Source organism: Mustela lutreola, chromosome 1 (genome assembly GCF_030435805.1).
Source record: "Mustela lutreola isolate mMusLut2 chromosome 1, mMusLut2.pri, whole genome shotgun sequence".
Taxonomy (NCBI): domain Eukaryota; kingdom Metazoa; phylum Chordata; class Mammalia; order Carnivora; family Mustelidae; genus Mustela; species Mustela lutreola.
The window spans coordinates 232,141,782-232,155,065 of NC_081290.1; the positions used below are offsets into that span (position 1 = coordinate 232,141,782).

General features: G+C 35.6%; 1 protein-coding gene across 2 annotated transcripts in view; it reads left to right on the forward strand.

The window, feature by feature from the left end:
- The window catches only part of FCHSD2 (FCH and double SH3 domains 2), a 288,812-nt gene that overhangs the window by 125,089 nt on the left and 150,439 nt on the right, over window positions 1–13,284 (forward strand). For both annotated transcript variants that reach the window (XM_059133356.1, XM_059133365.1), the window contains exon 4: window positions 7,362–7,438. In XM_059133356.1, coding sequence (XP_058989339.1) covers window positions 7,362–7,438 — 77 coding nt within the window. The remainder of the gene's footprint in view (window positions 1–7,361; window positions 7,439–13,284) is intronic.

Genomic DNA, 13,284 nt, shown 5'->3' on the forward strand with positions numbered 1-13,284 from the left:
AGGAGTCAGATGGGAAGTCTGTGTTTACCCTTTTAAGAAATTTCCAAACTGTCTTTCAAAGAGGATGTGCCATTTTGCATTCTTATCAGCAGTGAAGGAGTATCTGTTATTCTGCATCCTTACTAACATTTGATACTGTAGTTTTAAAAATTTTAGCTATTCTAATAGGTATGTAGTATATCTTGTAGTTTTAATCTGCATTTCCATAATGACAAGAGATACTTTATGTTCTTTACATCTTCTGGATACAAGTCATTTACCAGATATATGATTTGCAGATTTTTTTTTTTTAGCCTGCAGCTCTTTTATTATTCTCTTAACAGTGTCATTTAAAGACTTCTGATGAAATCCAGTTTATCATTTTTTTCTTTAATATATCTTGCTTTAGGTGTTATATGTTAAAACACTTTGCCAAAGATCAAAGAGATTTTCTTTGTGTTCTATATGTTTTATAGTTTTGTACTTTATATTTAGGTCTGTGAACCATTTGAGTTAATTTTTTATAAGTTGTGAGGTACATGCTAATGTTCAGGTTTTTGCACATGGTTATCTAGTTGTTCAGCACCATTTGTTGATATGGTTCTTTCTCCGTCTAATTTTCTTTGTACCTTTGGGAAAAATCCGTTTATTTGTGTAGGTCTATTTCTGGGTTCTTTTCTGTTCCGTTAATCTATGTGTCTATTCTTTGGCCAGTACCACGCTGTCCTGATTACTGTAACATTATACTTGAGTAGCTTTGAATGCAGGTGATAGGGGTCTTCTGACTTTGTTCTTACTTCTCAGAATTTACTTTACTTTACTTCTCAGAACTTACTTCTCAGTTTTGGTGACTCTAGTATCTTTATTTTTCCATATATATTTTAAAGTCAGGCCATTTATATCTACGAAAAAGCTCTCTGGAATTTTCACTTGGATTTCATTTGTATAGATCATCTTGGGAACAATTGACATCTTAACAATATGAAATTTTCCAGCCCATTAACATCATCTATCTGTACATTAATTTAGATTTTCTTTGATTTCTTTCATCAGTATTTTGGAATTTTCCATATACAGTTCCTGCACACATTTTGTTAGATTTATACCTAAGCACATCATGTTTTACCCAATGTTACCATACAAATTTTTTTTAAATTTCAAACTTTAAATGTTCGTTACAGGTATGTGGGAAAACAGTCTCGTTCTCTATGTTGTCCTTGTCACTTACAGCCTTGATAAACTCAATTATTGGTTCCAGAAGGGGCTTTTTGTGTTTGTTTTGATAGATTCGTCTTTATAGTTTTCTATACACATAGTCACATCATCTGTGAATAAAAATGATTTTATTTTTTTCCTGTCTGTATGCCTTTTCTTTTTTTCTTTACTGTACTAGGTAGAACATTCTTTGAAAGGACTGGTGAGAGAGGACATTCTTGCCTTCTTCCCAGTCTTAGGAGGAAAACATTCACTCTCCATTAGAAGTATGTTAGCTGTAGGTTTTTCATGTACACCTATTTAGGTTAAAGAATGGTCCTTCTGCTTCTAGTTTCTAGAGAGTTTTCAATCATGAATGAATGTTAAATTTCATGGGATTTTTTTTTTAATTGTTTGGTTCTCAAATGAGATATGGTAAGTCATTTAAAATCATTAGATCTTATTTTTTCTTGGGGCACCTGGGTGGCTCAGTTGGTTAAGCATCTGCCTTCAGCTCAGGTCATGATCCCAGGTCCTAGGGTCGAGCCCTGCATTGGGCTTCCTGTTCAGTGGGTATTCTGCTTCTCCCTCTCACTCTGCCCTTCTCCTCTGCACGTACTCTCTCTCTGTGTCAGATAAATAAATATAGTCTTTAAAAAAAGATCTCGATTTTTTCTTTTCTTTTTTAATATTTTATTTATTTATTTGACACAGAGAGAGATCACAAATAGAGAGGCAGGCAGAGAGAGAAAAGGAAGCAGGTTCCCTGTGGAGCAGAGAGCCCAATGCATGGCTCGATCCCAGGACCCTGAGATCATGACCTGAGCCGAAGGCAGAGGCTTAACCCACTGAGCCACCCAGGCGCCCCAGATCTTGTTTTCTGTTATGTAATTAATTTAAACAAAATTAATCTTCATTTTTGATAAAAGGAAAAAGCTAGAAATATGTATTTAATGTTTAATATATTACATGAGGTTAATATTTAATGTTTATTATGTACTTTAAAATAATATACTGATTAATTTAATGCTAACTGCAGTTATATACCATAGAAAACAATGAAAAATATTTCAAAACTTTCCTTAAGGGTAAAAGTCACGTTCTCCATTACTAGTAAAGTGATTTAAGAATAGTAAAGACAATTATTATGTAATTTATGTCCGTTTGAGAACTGTCCAGCTTGTGCAATGGACTTATTAATTTTTAAAAGTCATTTCCATAATCTTGGGAATTTCACAACAAAAAGGTTTATAGTATATAAATAACATGGTGTGTGGGGCACCTGGGTGGCTCAGTTGGTTATTAAAGTCTGACTTCGGGGTCCTGAGATCCAGCCCCACGGAGGACAGCCTGTTTTGGTGGGGGATTAAGGGGTGTCGGCAGTGTGGTGTCTGCTTATCCCTCTCCCTCTACCCCTCCTCCCATTCATGCACTCTCTCAAATGAATAAATAAAAATCTTTAAAAAAAATAACATGTGCCCTGTAATTTTGAAGAGCCACTTAATGGCAAACCCTTAGTAAAATTTAAATATTATTTTCTCTATATGTTAAGGTACGGCACATTTCTCTATATGTTAAGGACAGGTACGGAATAATCTGTGTGAGCCGTGGAGCACACTCTTGCTCAGCTTGCTGTGGTAAATGGGCAAAAGGTTAAGCCATCAGTTTATTTCCCAGTGTCTACTGAACAGTGGCTTTCTTTGTGTTGCTTCACTTGTTAGAGCAATATAGCAAGTGTTATTGAGAGGTAAAACAAAGCAAGTCTTAGATCAGACACTGATAGCTTTTTAAAAAGTTGGAATGGGATGTTATTGGATGTTCCAAAGAGTATATTGATAGTACATTTTTATGGAAACCACTGCAGAGTAAACTATATTGGAAATTAAATCTACGTGATCCGTCAGTGATGCTCAGATGAATATAAGTAAGGATTATATGTCTAGTGCACCAGTGTTAGGGAGTAATGTTGTGGCATAGCGTGGGGGGGAGGTGATTAAAAAAAAAAACTTTCCAGAAAATTTCTAGCTGTAGATTTTCCTTAGCCACTTAATTAGGATAGATTTTATTTTCTGTATATACATACTTTTTATTCATAAGGCATAGCTTTAAATATAACATAAAAGGGAAACCAGTTAATTTAAGTATAGGATGCTTTCAGAGACATGAAATGTTACTTAAGACCTTTCCTATAATGGCCTTGGAGTATTTCTTGAGCGTCCATACAGAATAGCTCTTGAACAGCTGCATGGAGCACACAGAAGTCATGATTCCTGCCTCTGTGAACTAACTTGAATAAAGTCTTTCATCTAAAGATCTCACTGTTTATCTATTTCATGAATTCCTCATCTCATCTCTGAAGGGCTCATTCAGTTTAATACAGTTCAACTTTGTGGTTCAGGGCTCTAGAAATTGCTGTTGTAACTTACAATGCACAAAAAAGGGTAAAGTAATTTCAGAAATTTTTTAAAGAATTAGATAAAATCCACTCTAAAATGATGTTTTTTGAGCAAAGATTTAGAATGATAGGGATTCTCTTTCAAACCTAACTAGTTATATGATCTTAAGTAAATTATGTAGCCTCTTAAATGTCCAATTTCTCTGTGGTTATAACAAGGCCTAACAGAGTTAAGAGAAATAAGTGTGTTGAAATGCTTGTCAAGTTCATTTGTTTTATATAAATGTTGAGTGGTGTCATTCTGCCTTCTTAGTCCTATTCATATTCTGAGGTTTATATTATATACCCCATGATCTGTATGAAATGTTCTACAACCACTTTAGCAGTCATTAAACTGAATAAGTCAGCTATCGTATCATTTAGATGTAATTTGTTAAGAAAAGATCAGGTGATCTTTTCCTCACCTGGGAATTACATCACATATTGCCACTTATTTGGTAGTGACAATGTGTTGCCTCCCATTTTATGTTATATACTAATTATTCCTCTCCACATATTATGAGTTCCTTTCATTTATTTGAACCTGCACAATAATTAATATGCAGTACCTTGTAGGTATGAAACAAATTTCTGGTACTTTTGGTTTTCATTGCTTTGGAGTATCCACACATATGTTTTCTTCCAATAGTGGAAATGCTCAAATTTGACTGTAATTTTACAAAGGAACCCATTTATTATATTAAAACCACATGGTCATAATCTTAGACATGTAGTACTTTTTTTTTCTCTCCTGAGGCGTGAGGAACCAGAGAAATTTTGATTTAGAGATTTCTAACTCAGAATGGCAAAAACACAAAAGGAGTGGGTATTATACATTTGAAATAGAATAATGTATGTGGCATTTATTTGTGCAGTCACTGAACATTATTAGGATCAACAAAATGAACAAAATGCTAGCTTCTTTGCTATAGCCTGGAGACAGGGAGAAGGGGGTGGGATTATGGACATTGGGGAGGGTATGTGATTTGGTGAGTGCTGTGAAGTGTGTAAACCTGGTGATTCACAGACCTGGGGATAAAAATATATGTATATAAAAAATATATGTTTATAAAAAATAAAAAATTAAAAAAAAAAAAAAAAAAAAGGATAAGATGCCTACTTGATGAAGTTTATAATCCGTAAACGCACGAAATATATTTAAACCAGACAGTAACAACATAATAAGGATTGTGAATAAGTTGGGGTAGTATGAAAGAGTAACTGGGTGGAGGTGAGCTACTTTGTATACAATGATTAGAAAAAGCCTCTTTTAGAAAGACATAAAGACCAGAAGGATAAGGTGGTGCCTAGTTGTGATCATTAAATCTTGTTTCTCTCTGAAAGGAATCAGAGCCAGAAAACTTGGCTTATTGCATATTTGGAATAGAAACTGTAGAAGAAAACAGAAACTATCAAGGTCTGTTGGGATCATTATGTGGTAGCCAACTGGGAGGGACGCCTTACCACAGAATCGAAAGAATAGTGACTGCAATAAATTGAAACACACCCATTATTTAAAAGATATGAGTTCATAATGTTACTGTAAAAGTCTATTGTTCACCTTTGGGCAAAACTGGACAACCAAATATTTATCTTGCCTTTCTTTTAAGAACTGTACCTCAGGATAACCAAATAATTCAGGAAAAGTAGCTCTTTAAAAAATGATTCCTGCTAATAAATGCAGAAACAAGAATAAACTATTCTATTTTGATGAAATTTTTTAGGAAATAATTTTTTTCACATTTTCCTATATATGGTTTTGAATATTTTGTGTTAAGAAATTTAAAAATCAGCTTAAAGGCAGGGTGGTGAGAGTTCAGCAGGTAGGAATGGGCAATATGGGAAGATATTTCACGCAAACAGCAGTATGAAGAATGTACAAAGATGATAAAGTGCTGTACATTTTCAGGGAAATCTTAGTGATAGGGCTTCCCAAAGTACAAGGTGTGTAATTGGAACTATTGTGCATATGCAGTTGTATGTGAGTCCTCAGAATACACAGTGCCTTGCAATAGTGAAACCAAACTATTGTCAAGTTCGGGAGGAACTAGAGATCCAAAGGAGCTTCTCTATAGTTCCTGCTACCCTTTGGGTTCATTGAAATAATGATAAATAGAAGCATTCAACAATGGTTTTAATTCTCCATCATTAAGGATGAATACCCAACTTTTGTATCAACATGGATGGGTCTGGAGGAGATTATGCTGAGTGAAGTAAGTCAAGCAGAGAAAATCAGTTATCATATGGTTTCATTTACTTGTGGAGCTTAAGGAATAACATTGAGGACATTAGGAGAAGGAAAGGAAAAGTGAATTGGCGGAAATTGGAGGGGGAGATGAACCATGAGAAACTGTGGATTCTGAGAAACAAACAGGATTTTGGAGGGGAGGGCAGTGGGGGAGATGGGTGAGCCTGGTGGTGGGTATTAAGGAGGGCACGTACTGCATGGAGCACTGGGTGTGGGGCATAAACAACGAATCTTGGAACACTGAAAAAATTAAATAAAAAAAACAAAAAAAGTGGTTTTGATTCAACAATGGATTTAATGCCAGTTGTTGGCAGTAGACCTTAGTAGAAGGGTGCCATGTGGAGAGTGCAGCATTGATTTTACTTGGGCAGTCTCTGCTTAAAGTAGGCAGTCTGTTAATGTGACTGTTCTTCATTTCAGCATTTTATTTATTCAGTTTGAAGTTGCATGTAGAGATGAGGGTTCTAAAGTATATGATTTTTTTTTAAAGATTTTATTTATTTATTTGACAGAGATCACAAGTAGGCAGGGTCAGGCAGAGAGAGAGGAGGAAGCAGGCTCCCTGCTGAGCAGAGAGCCCGATGCAGGGCTCGATCCCAGGACCCTGAGATCATGACCCGAGCCGAAGGCAGCAGCCCAAACCACTGAGCCACGCAGGCGCCCCATAAAGTATATGATTTCTAATCCAGTACATTGGACTCTGTTAGGGTATTAGGGTACCGCATATGTTTCCATCTAAAAGTAGTACATTCTATGTTCAGAGTGAGAAGTTTAACCTCATTTACCAATACAAGAGTCTTTTCTGTCCAAATCCTGATATCTAGTGTACTTATTGTAGATAAATATTGTTTTTTGCACATTCAGTTTGTATGGATAACAAGCATATGTTTCTTTGTAGAATTTCTTTGTAAAACTGATTTCTTTATTTGAAGTGATTTGTGCCATGGTATTATTTAAAAAGAAAAAAAATCCTTAAAACCTGTCTTGAATTAAAATGACTAATATGGAATAGCTAGCACCAAGGTATGTTCATTAATTTTACATGTAAACGTGTATCTGCCCCAAACTGAAAGCATTGTTACCTTTCATGATATATGAGAGTTTGGATTTAGAAATGTGGTACACGCCACAGCAGAAGAATGATGGGAAATTGAGATGTTAAGCTGTGTAATCAGAGCTCTGAAGAGGTGGACAGATGTGTTCCCTGTGATATTCCAGAAGTAGTTTGTTTTTATGGCAGTCAGGTAGTTTTGTGAAGTGAAAAGCATATAAACTAAGTTTCAGGTTTTTCAGCCCTATACTCACCCTTTCCAAAAATGGAGACAAGAGAGGACTGTGACAATATTGAGCCAGGTTTCAATGTTCTACCATTTATCATTGGTCCTTCTGAATTAAATTTACAATTGAAAAGATGAGATTTGCCAGGTAATGTATTTTAAGGAAAAGCGCTTCTTTTATGGCAAAGTACTTATTTTATAAAATATGTGTATATATGTATTTTAACAGGGTATCCAGAAGTTGGCTAGTCAGTATCTGAAGAGAGATTGGCCTGGAATAAAAGCTGATGATCGGAATGATTACAGGTAACCTATTAAATAGATCTTGCTTATTTTCTCCAAAAATGGTTTCATGCAGAGCCATGTCACTTACAGATAATATAGACTTCAGTGTTTTAAACAATTGCTTTTCTTTGCTATGTTTTTAGACAGAATTTCAAAATTATCAGAAAATGTTAATGTTCTATAACATATGTAAATAATATGTATAAAATAGTTTTCCTATGTATTAAGCCAAGTTGTGTTTTGTTTAATTGATTAATAACCACATATGGAATTTAAAGAAGGTAGTTGACAACGGAACGCAAATTGTTTCTTCAGTGACCTACAGACTAAACACATTAATGCAACAATAATGAAAAACAAAATTTTAGCATTCTGTCCTGTTTTTTAGTTCTGAAATTCTAAATTTGGAGAGTTGGAACTTTGTGAGCCTAGGGAAAAGAGATTCTAATTTTTACACACATAAACATACACACAGAACAGGGTATCCAGAAATTGGCTAGTCAATATTCTACATACAAATTTTAAAGAAGGTAGATGACAGTGGAATATAAATTGTGTCCTCAATGACCTCAGATATGTCTAAAATATTTATAATTTTGTTTAGGATTTGATGTCTTTTTTTTTTTAAGTTAATTTGAAAGTGTTTATTAGCTTTTATCCTCAAGACTGTCCTTAGTATTAAGAGAACCAGAACTCAAAGACAAGATTTCAGAGCTTGCAGTTAATATTAATGCCCATGATACAAAAGCAGAGAGAAACCAGGATAATTAAGAATTCCGTATTCAAGTGTATGGCTTGGAATCTGAATATGAAATCATGTTGCTGGATTGTCAGCAAAGACTGACATCATCAGGTAAATTCTTAACAAAGTTATATAACTGAAAGATGAAGAAGAAACTACAATAGTTCCTCACAGTTATCAGGACTGACTGAACACGTGGAAGGCAGCATGATGCGCTTTAAGGAATAGATTTGTATAATTGCAATATAGACTAATAGAGTAAAACAGGAAACTAAACAAAACTAGAGATTTTCTTGTGGACTTTGCAGTATCTTGGAAATTAAGATAAAAGGGAAAGAGGGAAGAGTTAAAATTGTAACCAAAAGAGACAAGTAGAGCAAAAACCCTGAATGAGAGAAAGAATGTTAAATAGTTCAATATTGCTAGCACAAAGAAAGCCAGACCAAGGAAGAAGATTGCTAGCTTGAGAATAAAGAAGGACTCTAGTTTTTAGTTAGGCTATATTCTAAGTTTGTTTGAAATTCAGGATTAAGGTTACCAAAGAAGTAAGGATAGAAAGGCTCTGCTCCCTCAATAGCTTATACAGCCTTATTTCTAAAAGTATGTTAAGCCAACTTTTAGTAAATATTTACTAAATACCAGACATCATGTTAGGAATTTCAAGTTATCTTGTGATTATCAAAACAACCCTGTGGGGTACATATATTTATAGTCATCGTCCTTTTATACATTAGGAAACTAAGTCTTGAGTTATACACCTTATTACTGAAGGTCACACTGCTGTTTAACAGTCATTGATTCATTCTTTATTCATGAGATGGATGTGAAATATCTACTACATGCTAGCTGTTAAGTACATTTTAGGAGCAGAGAGCCTGTGAGGTGTGTGCCTGTCTTTATGGAACTTATAGGAGATAGCTACTATAAATAGTTGTGGTATTGGGTTAGGAGTGGAGCAGTGCATTAGGACTGTAGAGGAAAGGCTTAAAGGCTTCTGAGTCTTAAAGAATGTATAGGAGTTTGCTAGGGTTGGGCTAAAGGAATTCTGGGAGAAGTAACGCCTTAAAGTCATGGATGCCTGAGAAAATATGGATCTAAGATAACCTAGGAGTTTGCCTGGCTGGTATGATGTATAGGGGTTGGAGGGTGACAGGAGAGGTGGACCTAGAGGATACATAGGCATCGCGAAGGACTTCGCATATCAGAGTTTCTTTTCTTATTCAAAAGATAATGGAAGCACTGAAAAATTTCCACAAGAGGAAAACATGTTTAGCTTCACTTTTCATAGTATGAAGGTAGATTACAGAGATGTGAAGAGGGGCGCCTGGGTAGTTCAGTGGGTTAAGCCTCTGCCTTTGGCTCAGGTCATGATCTCAAGGTCCTGGGATTGAGCCTAGCCCCACATTGGGCTCTCTGCTCAGTGGGGAACCTGCTTCTCCCAGCCCCCCACCACCTGCCTCTGTGCCTACTTGTGATCTTTGTCTGTCAAATAAATAAAATCTTTAAAAAAGAGAGAGAGAAGTGAAGCATTTGGAAAGGATAAAATTGTAGGAATTTAATTTCTCATCATCTCTTATTCGAACAATGAAAATTAGCAGTAGAAATTAGGTTGTGGTGCAGATTTCAGTCCTATTTAGGAAATGGAAGTTAGAGGACTTAGAGTTAATTTGGCACAATTTTGTTTTTTGTGTCAAATTTGTTCTGAGACAAAGTATAAACAGTTTTCTATAACTATCAGACTAGAATGTAGTTTTCTCAGTATGTAAAATAGTTCTTGGAACATGGAATGCGCTTGGTAAATATTTACTGAATGAAGAATGAAGTAGAGGGAGGGAGAGAAAGGACTATAGAATGACCTGAGGTTTGGTTTTTGTTGTTGTTATCATTTTTAATTTTAATTTAATTTTATTTAAATTCAGTTAATTAATGTACAGTATATTATTAGTTTCGGAAGTAGAGTTCAGTGATTCATCAGCTTCATGTAACACACAGTGCTCATTACATCATGTGCCCTCCTTAATGCCTATCAACCGTTACCCTGTCCCCCTCAACCTCCCCTCAGTAACCTTCAGTTTGTTTCCTGTAGTTAAGAGTCTCCTATGATTTGTCTCCCTGGTTATTTTGTTTACCTTATTTTTCCTGCCCTTCTCCTGTGATCCTGTTTTATTTCTTAAATTCCACACATAAGTAAAATCATATAATTGGCTTTCTCTTATTGACATATTTTGCTTAGCATAATACCCTCTAGTTCCTTCCATGTCATCTCAAATGGTAAGATTTCTTTTTTTTTGATGACTGAGTCCCCCACCCCCAGCGACCCCTAGGGTTTTTTGGTTTGTTTGTTTGTTTGTTTGTTGTTGTTGTTGTTTTAAAGGTTTTATTTATTTATCCATTTGTTGGAGAGAGAACTCAAGCAGGCAGAGCGGCAGGCAGAGGCAGAGAGAGAAGCAGGCTCCCCACTGAGCAAGGAGCTCGATGCGGGACTCGATCCCAGGACACTGGGATCACGACCGGAGCTGAAGGGAGCCGCTTAACCAACTGAGCCACCTAGGTGTCCCAGACCCCTAGGTTTTTAAATTTAGGTAGCTGAGAGGATGATGGTGTCCTTGTGGAAAAAGGTAATAGAACAATCAGGATCAAGGGTAAGAATGGCAATTGCCAATTTTTTTGTTTATTAGGAGTTTATTTTAGTTCTAGTCATTTTAAACTTCTCTTAACTTTTTTTGTATTTATATTTGTATTTGTATTTTAAAAATTCTTATCAAACTAATACATGTGCCACAGAATACAGCCTCATCCTCTTTCCCAGGCCTCTCATTCTCTTTCCCAGGCCTCTCATTCACACTGCTGTTCCCTTAGGGTAAGTGCTGGTAAAAGCATATGGTCTTTTCTTCCATCTCTCCTGTGTGACACATATGTGAACATAAACAGTTTTGTTCTTCTTAACAGAATGGAATTTTTGTATACATAGGTTTCTATATTCCCCCCACCTACTCCTCCCATACACACACACTTAGGAAGTCTGTTTAGACATCCTTTCATGTCAGTACGTTCAGATCCCTGGTTCTTTTAAATGTTTGTGCTAGTGTTATAGTATGTTTAGACTGTAAACATTTTTTGATTGGTAGTTATTCAGTTTATTACTATTACAAATAATGCTGCAGTAGATAACTCATGTATTTATACTGCATGTATTTATATCTTTGTGCACTATGAAAGTATATCTATGGGGTAAAATTCTTTTTTTTTTTGATAAATTCTTAAAGTGGGAAATACTGGGTTCAAGGGTTTATGCATTTAAAAGGTTGACATTGTAAATTATTAACTCTCTATCAATGTATTTACAATAATTTACAAAAATTATTATTATTCACAAACTCTCTATCAATGTATTTTACATTTCTTTTACTGGATTAGAATTTTTATTTTTTACCAAAAGAGCATGTGATTAATCTTTTAAAATACTTGTCAGTTTGATGAAACATGAGCTGTTTAATGACATTAAATCAACCCCATTTGCCTTAAAACTAGACAACTGTGACCTTACTTTCTCTTGAACTTTTTCTTTTTTTTTTTTAAGTGTTTTAGGGCAGGTTTTCAGCTGTCTTAGTCTGTTCAAGCTGTTACAACAGAATACCACAGACTGGATGGCTTATAAGTAACAAATTTATTTCTCATTGTTCTGGAAGCTGCAAGTCCAAGACCAGGATGCCAGCATGGGTTCTGGGGAAGTCTCTCTTCTGAGTTACAGGATTCCCAGTTTCTAGCATGTTCTTAAATGGTGAAAGGGGTTTGGGAACTCTATGGGGTCTCTTTTTAAAAGGGCACTAATCTGCTGTATGACCTAATCACCTCCCTAAAGCCTCACCTCCTGATACCATATTATCTGTGAAGGTTTTCACAGATGATGAATTTTGGGAGAATACAGACATTTAGACCGTAGCAAGTCCTTTCTTATATAAGTGTTTCTCAAAGTTCCCTCAGCTCTCTAGTAACTGTTCAAAGTAATCTTATCTGTCTTAATTCCTGTCTTTAAATATTGCCTATAAACTAGTAATGATTGTATGTTTTTATTAACTTTTCAGCTTGGGTACCAAAAAGTCAACTGCCTCCAAGTTTGCCTTTTTTCTACATCTCATCCTGTCTTAGGAATGTTAAACGGCAGCTTCTCCGCCTATTATCTCTCCCTTTCATAATTTCCTTAACTACAATGCCACCAACTACCCTGTGTCTTTGGAAAATGGGCCTATTGTCACTCTCCTGCTTGAAAATCACCTGTGTTTCTTCTTGCCAATGGATGAAATTTAAGTTTGCTTCTTTGTTTGTTTACTTATTAAATTTTGTTAGAGAGCATGAGTCGGGGTGGGGAGGGTAGAGGGAAAGGGAGAGAGAGAATCTTAAGCAGGCTCCACGCTGTGCTTGCTCTCAGTCTCATGACCCTGAGATCATGACCTGAGCTGAAATCAAGAGTTGGACACTTAACTGACTGAGCCACCTAAGTACCTTCCCCAAAATATTTTTAAATAGTATTCAAAGCCATAAAGAAAGATGACCCCAAATTACCTTTCTCTCCTCATCTGTGGCCATTTCTCCTTTTCTTATCCTCAGTTCCCTAACCTTTGGACACCTCAAGCTGTGGTTGTATTGCAGTTCTTACCATACCTCGACTAGACTGAGATCAGTCATCCTCCCTGCCATCCTGTTACCTACACTTAGGATATTCTCCGTTCTCATTAGCAAGAACAGGACTACATGAACACTTACTTATTAGACATTATATTTTCTCCTTGTTATCAGTTACTGCTTAAATTAATCTTAAATTTTGAGCTTATATACCACATTTTCTAGAATCTTCCTGATGTATAGTTTTACATTTTCAAGCCTTGGGAAAATGTATGGTTTTGTTAAATTTTTTTAAATTTTTTATTTTGAAATAGTTGTAGATTCATATGCAATTATAAAAACTAATACCGAGAGCCCTCTTACACTCTTCACCTAGTTCTCCCAGTGGTGATATCTTACGTAATTGTAATACAGTGTCGCAACCAGGAAACTTACATTGATAGAATCCACCAATCTAATTCAGAATTCACTCATTTGGGTGTGTGCACTCATTTGGGTGTGT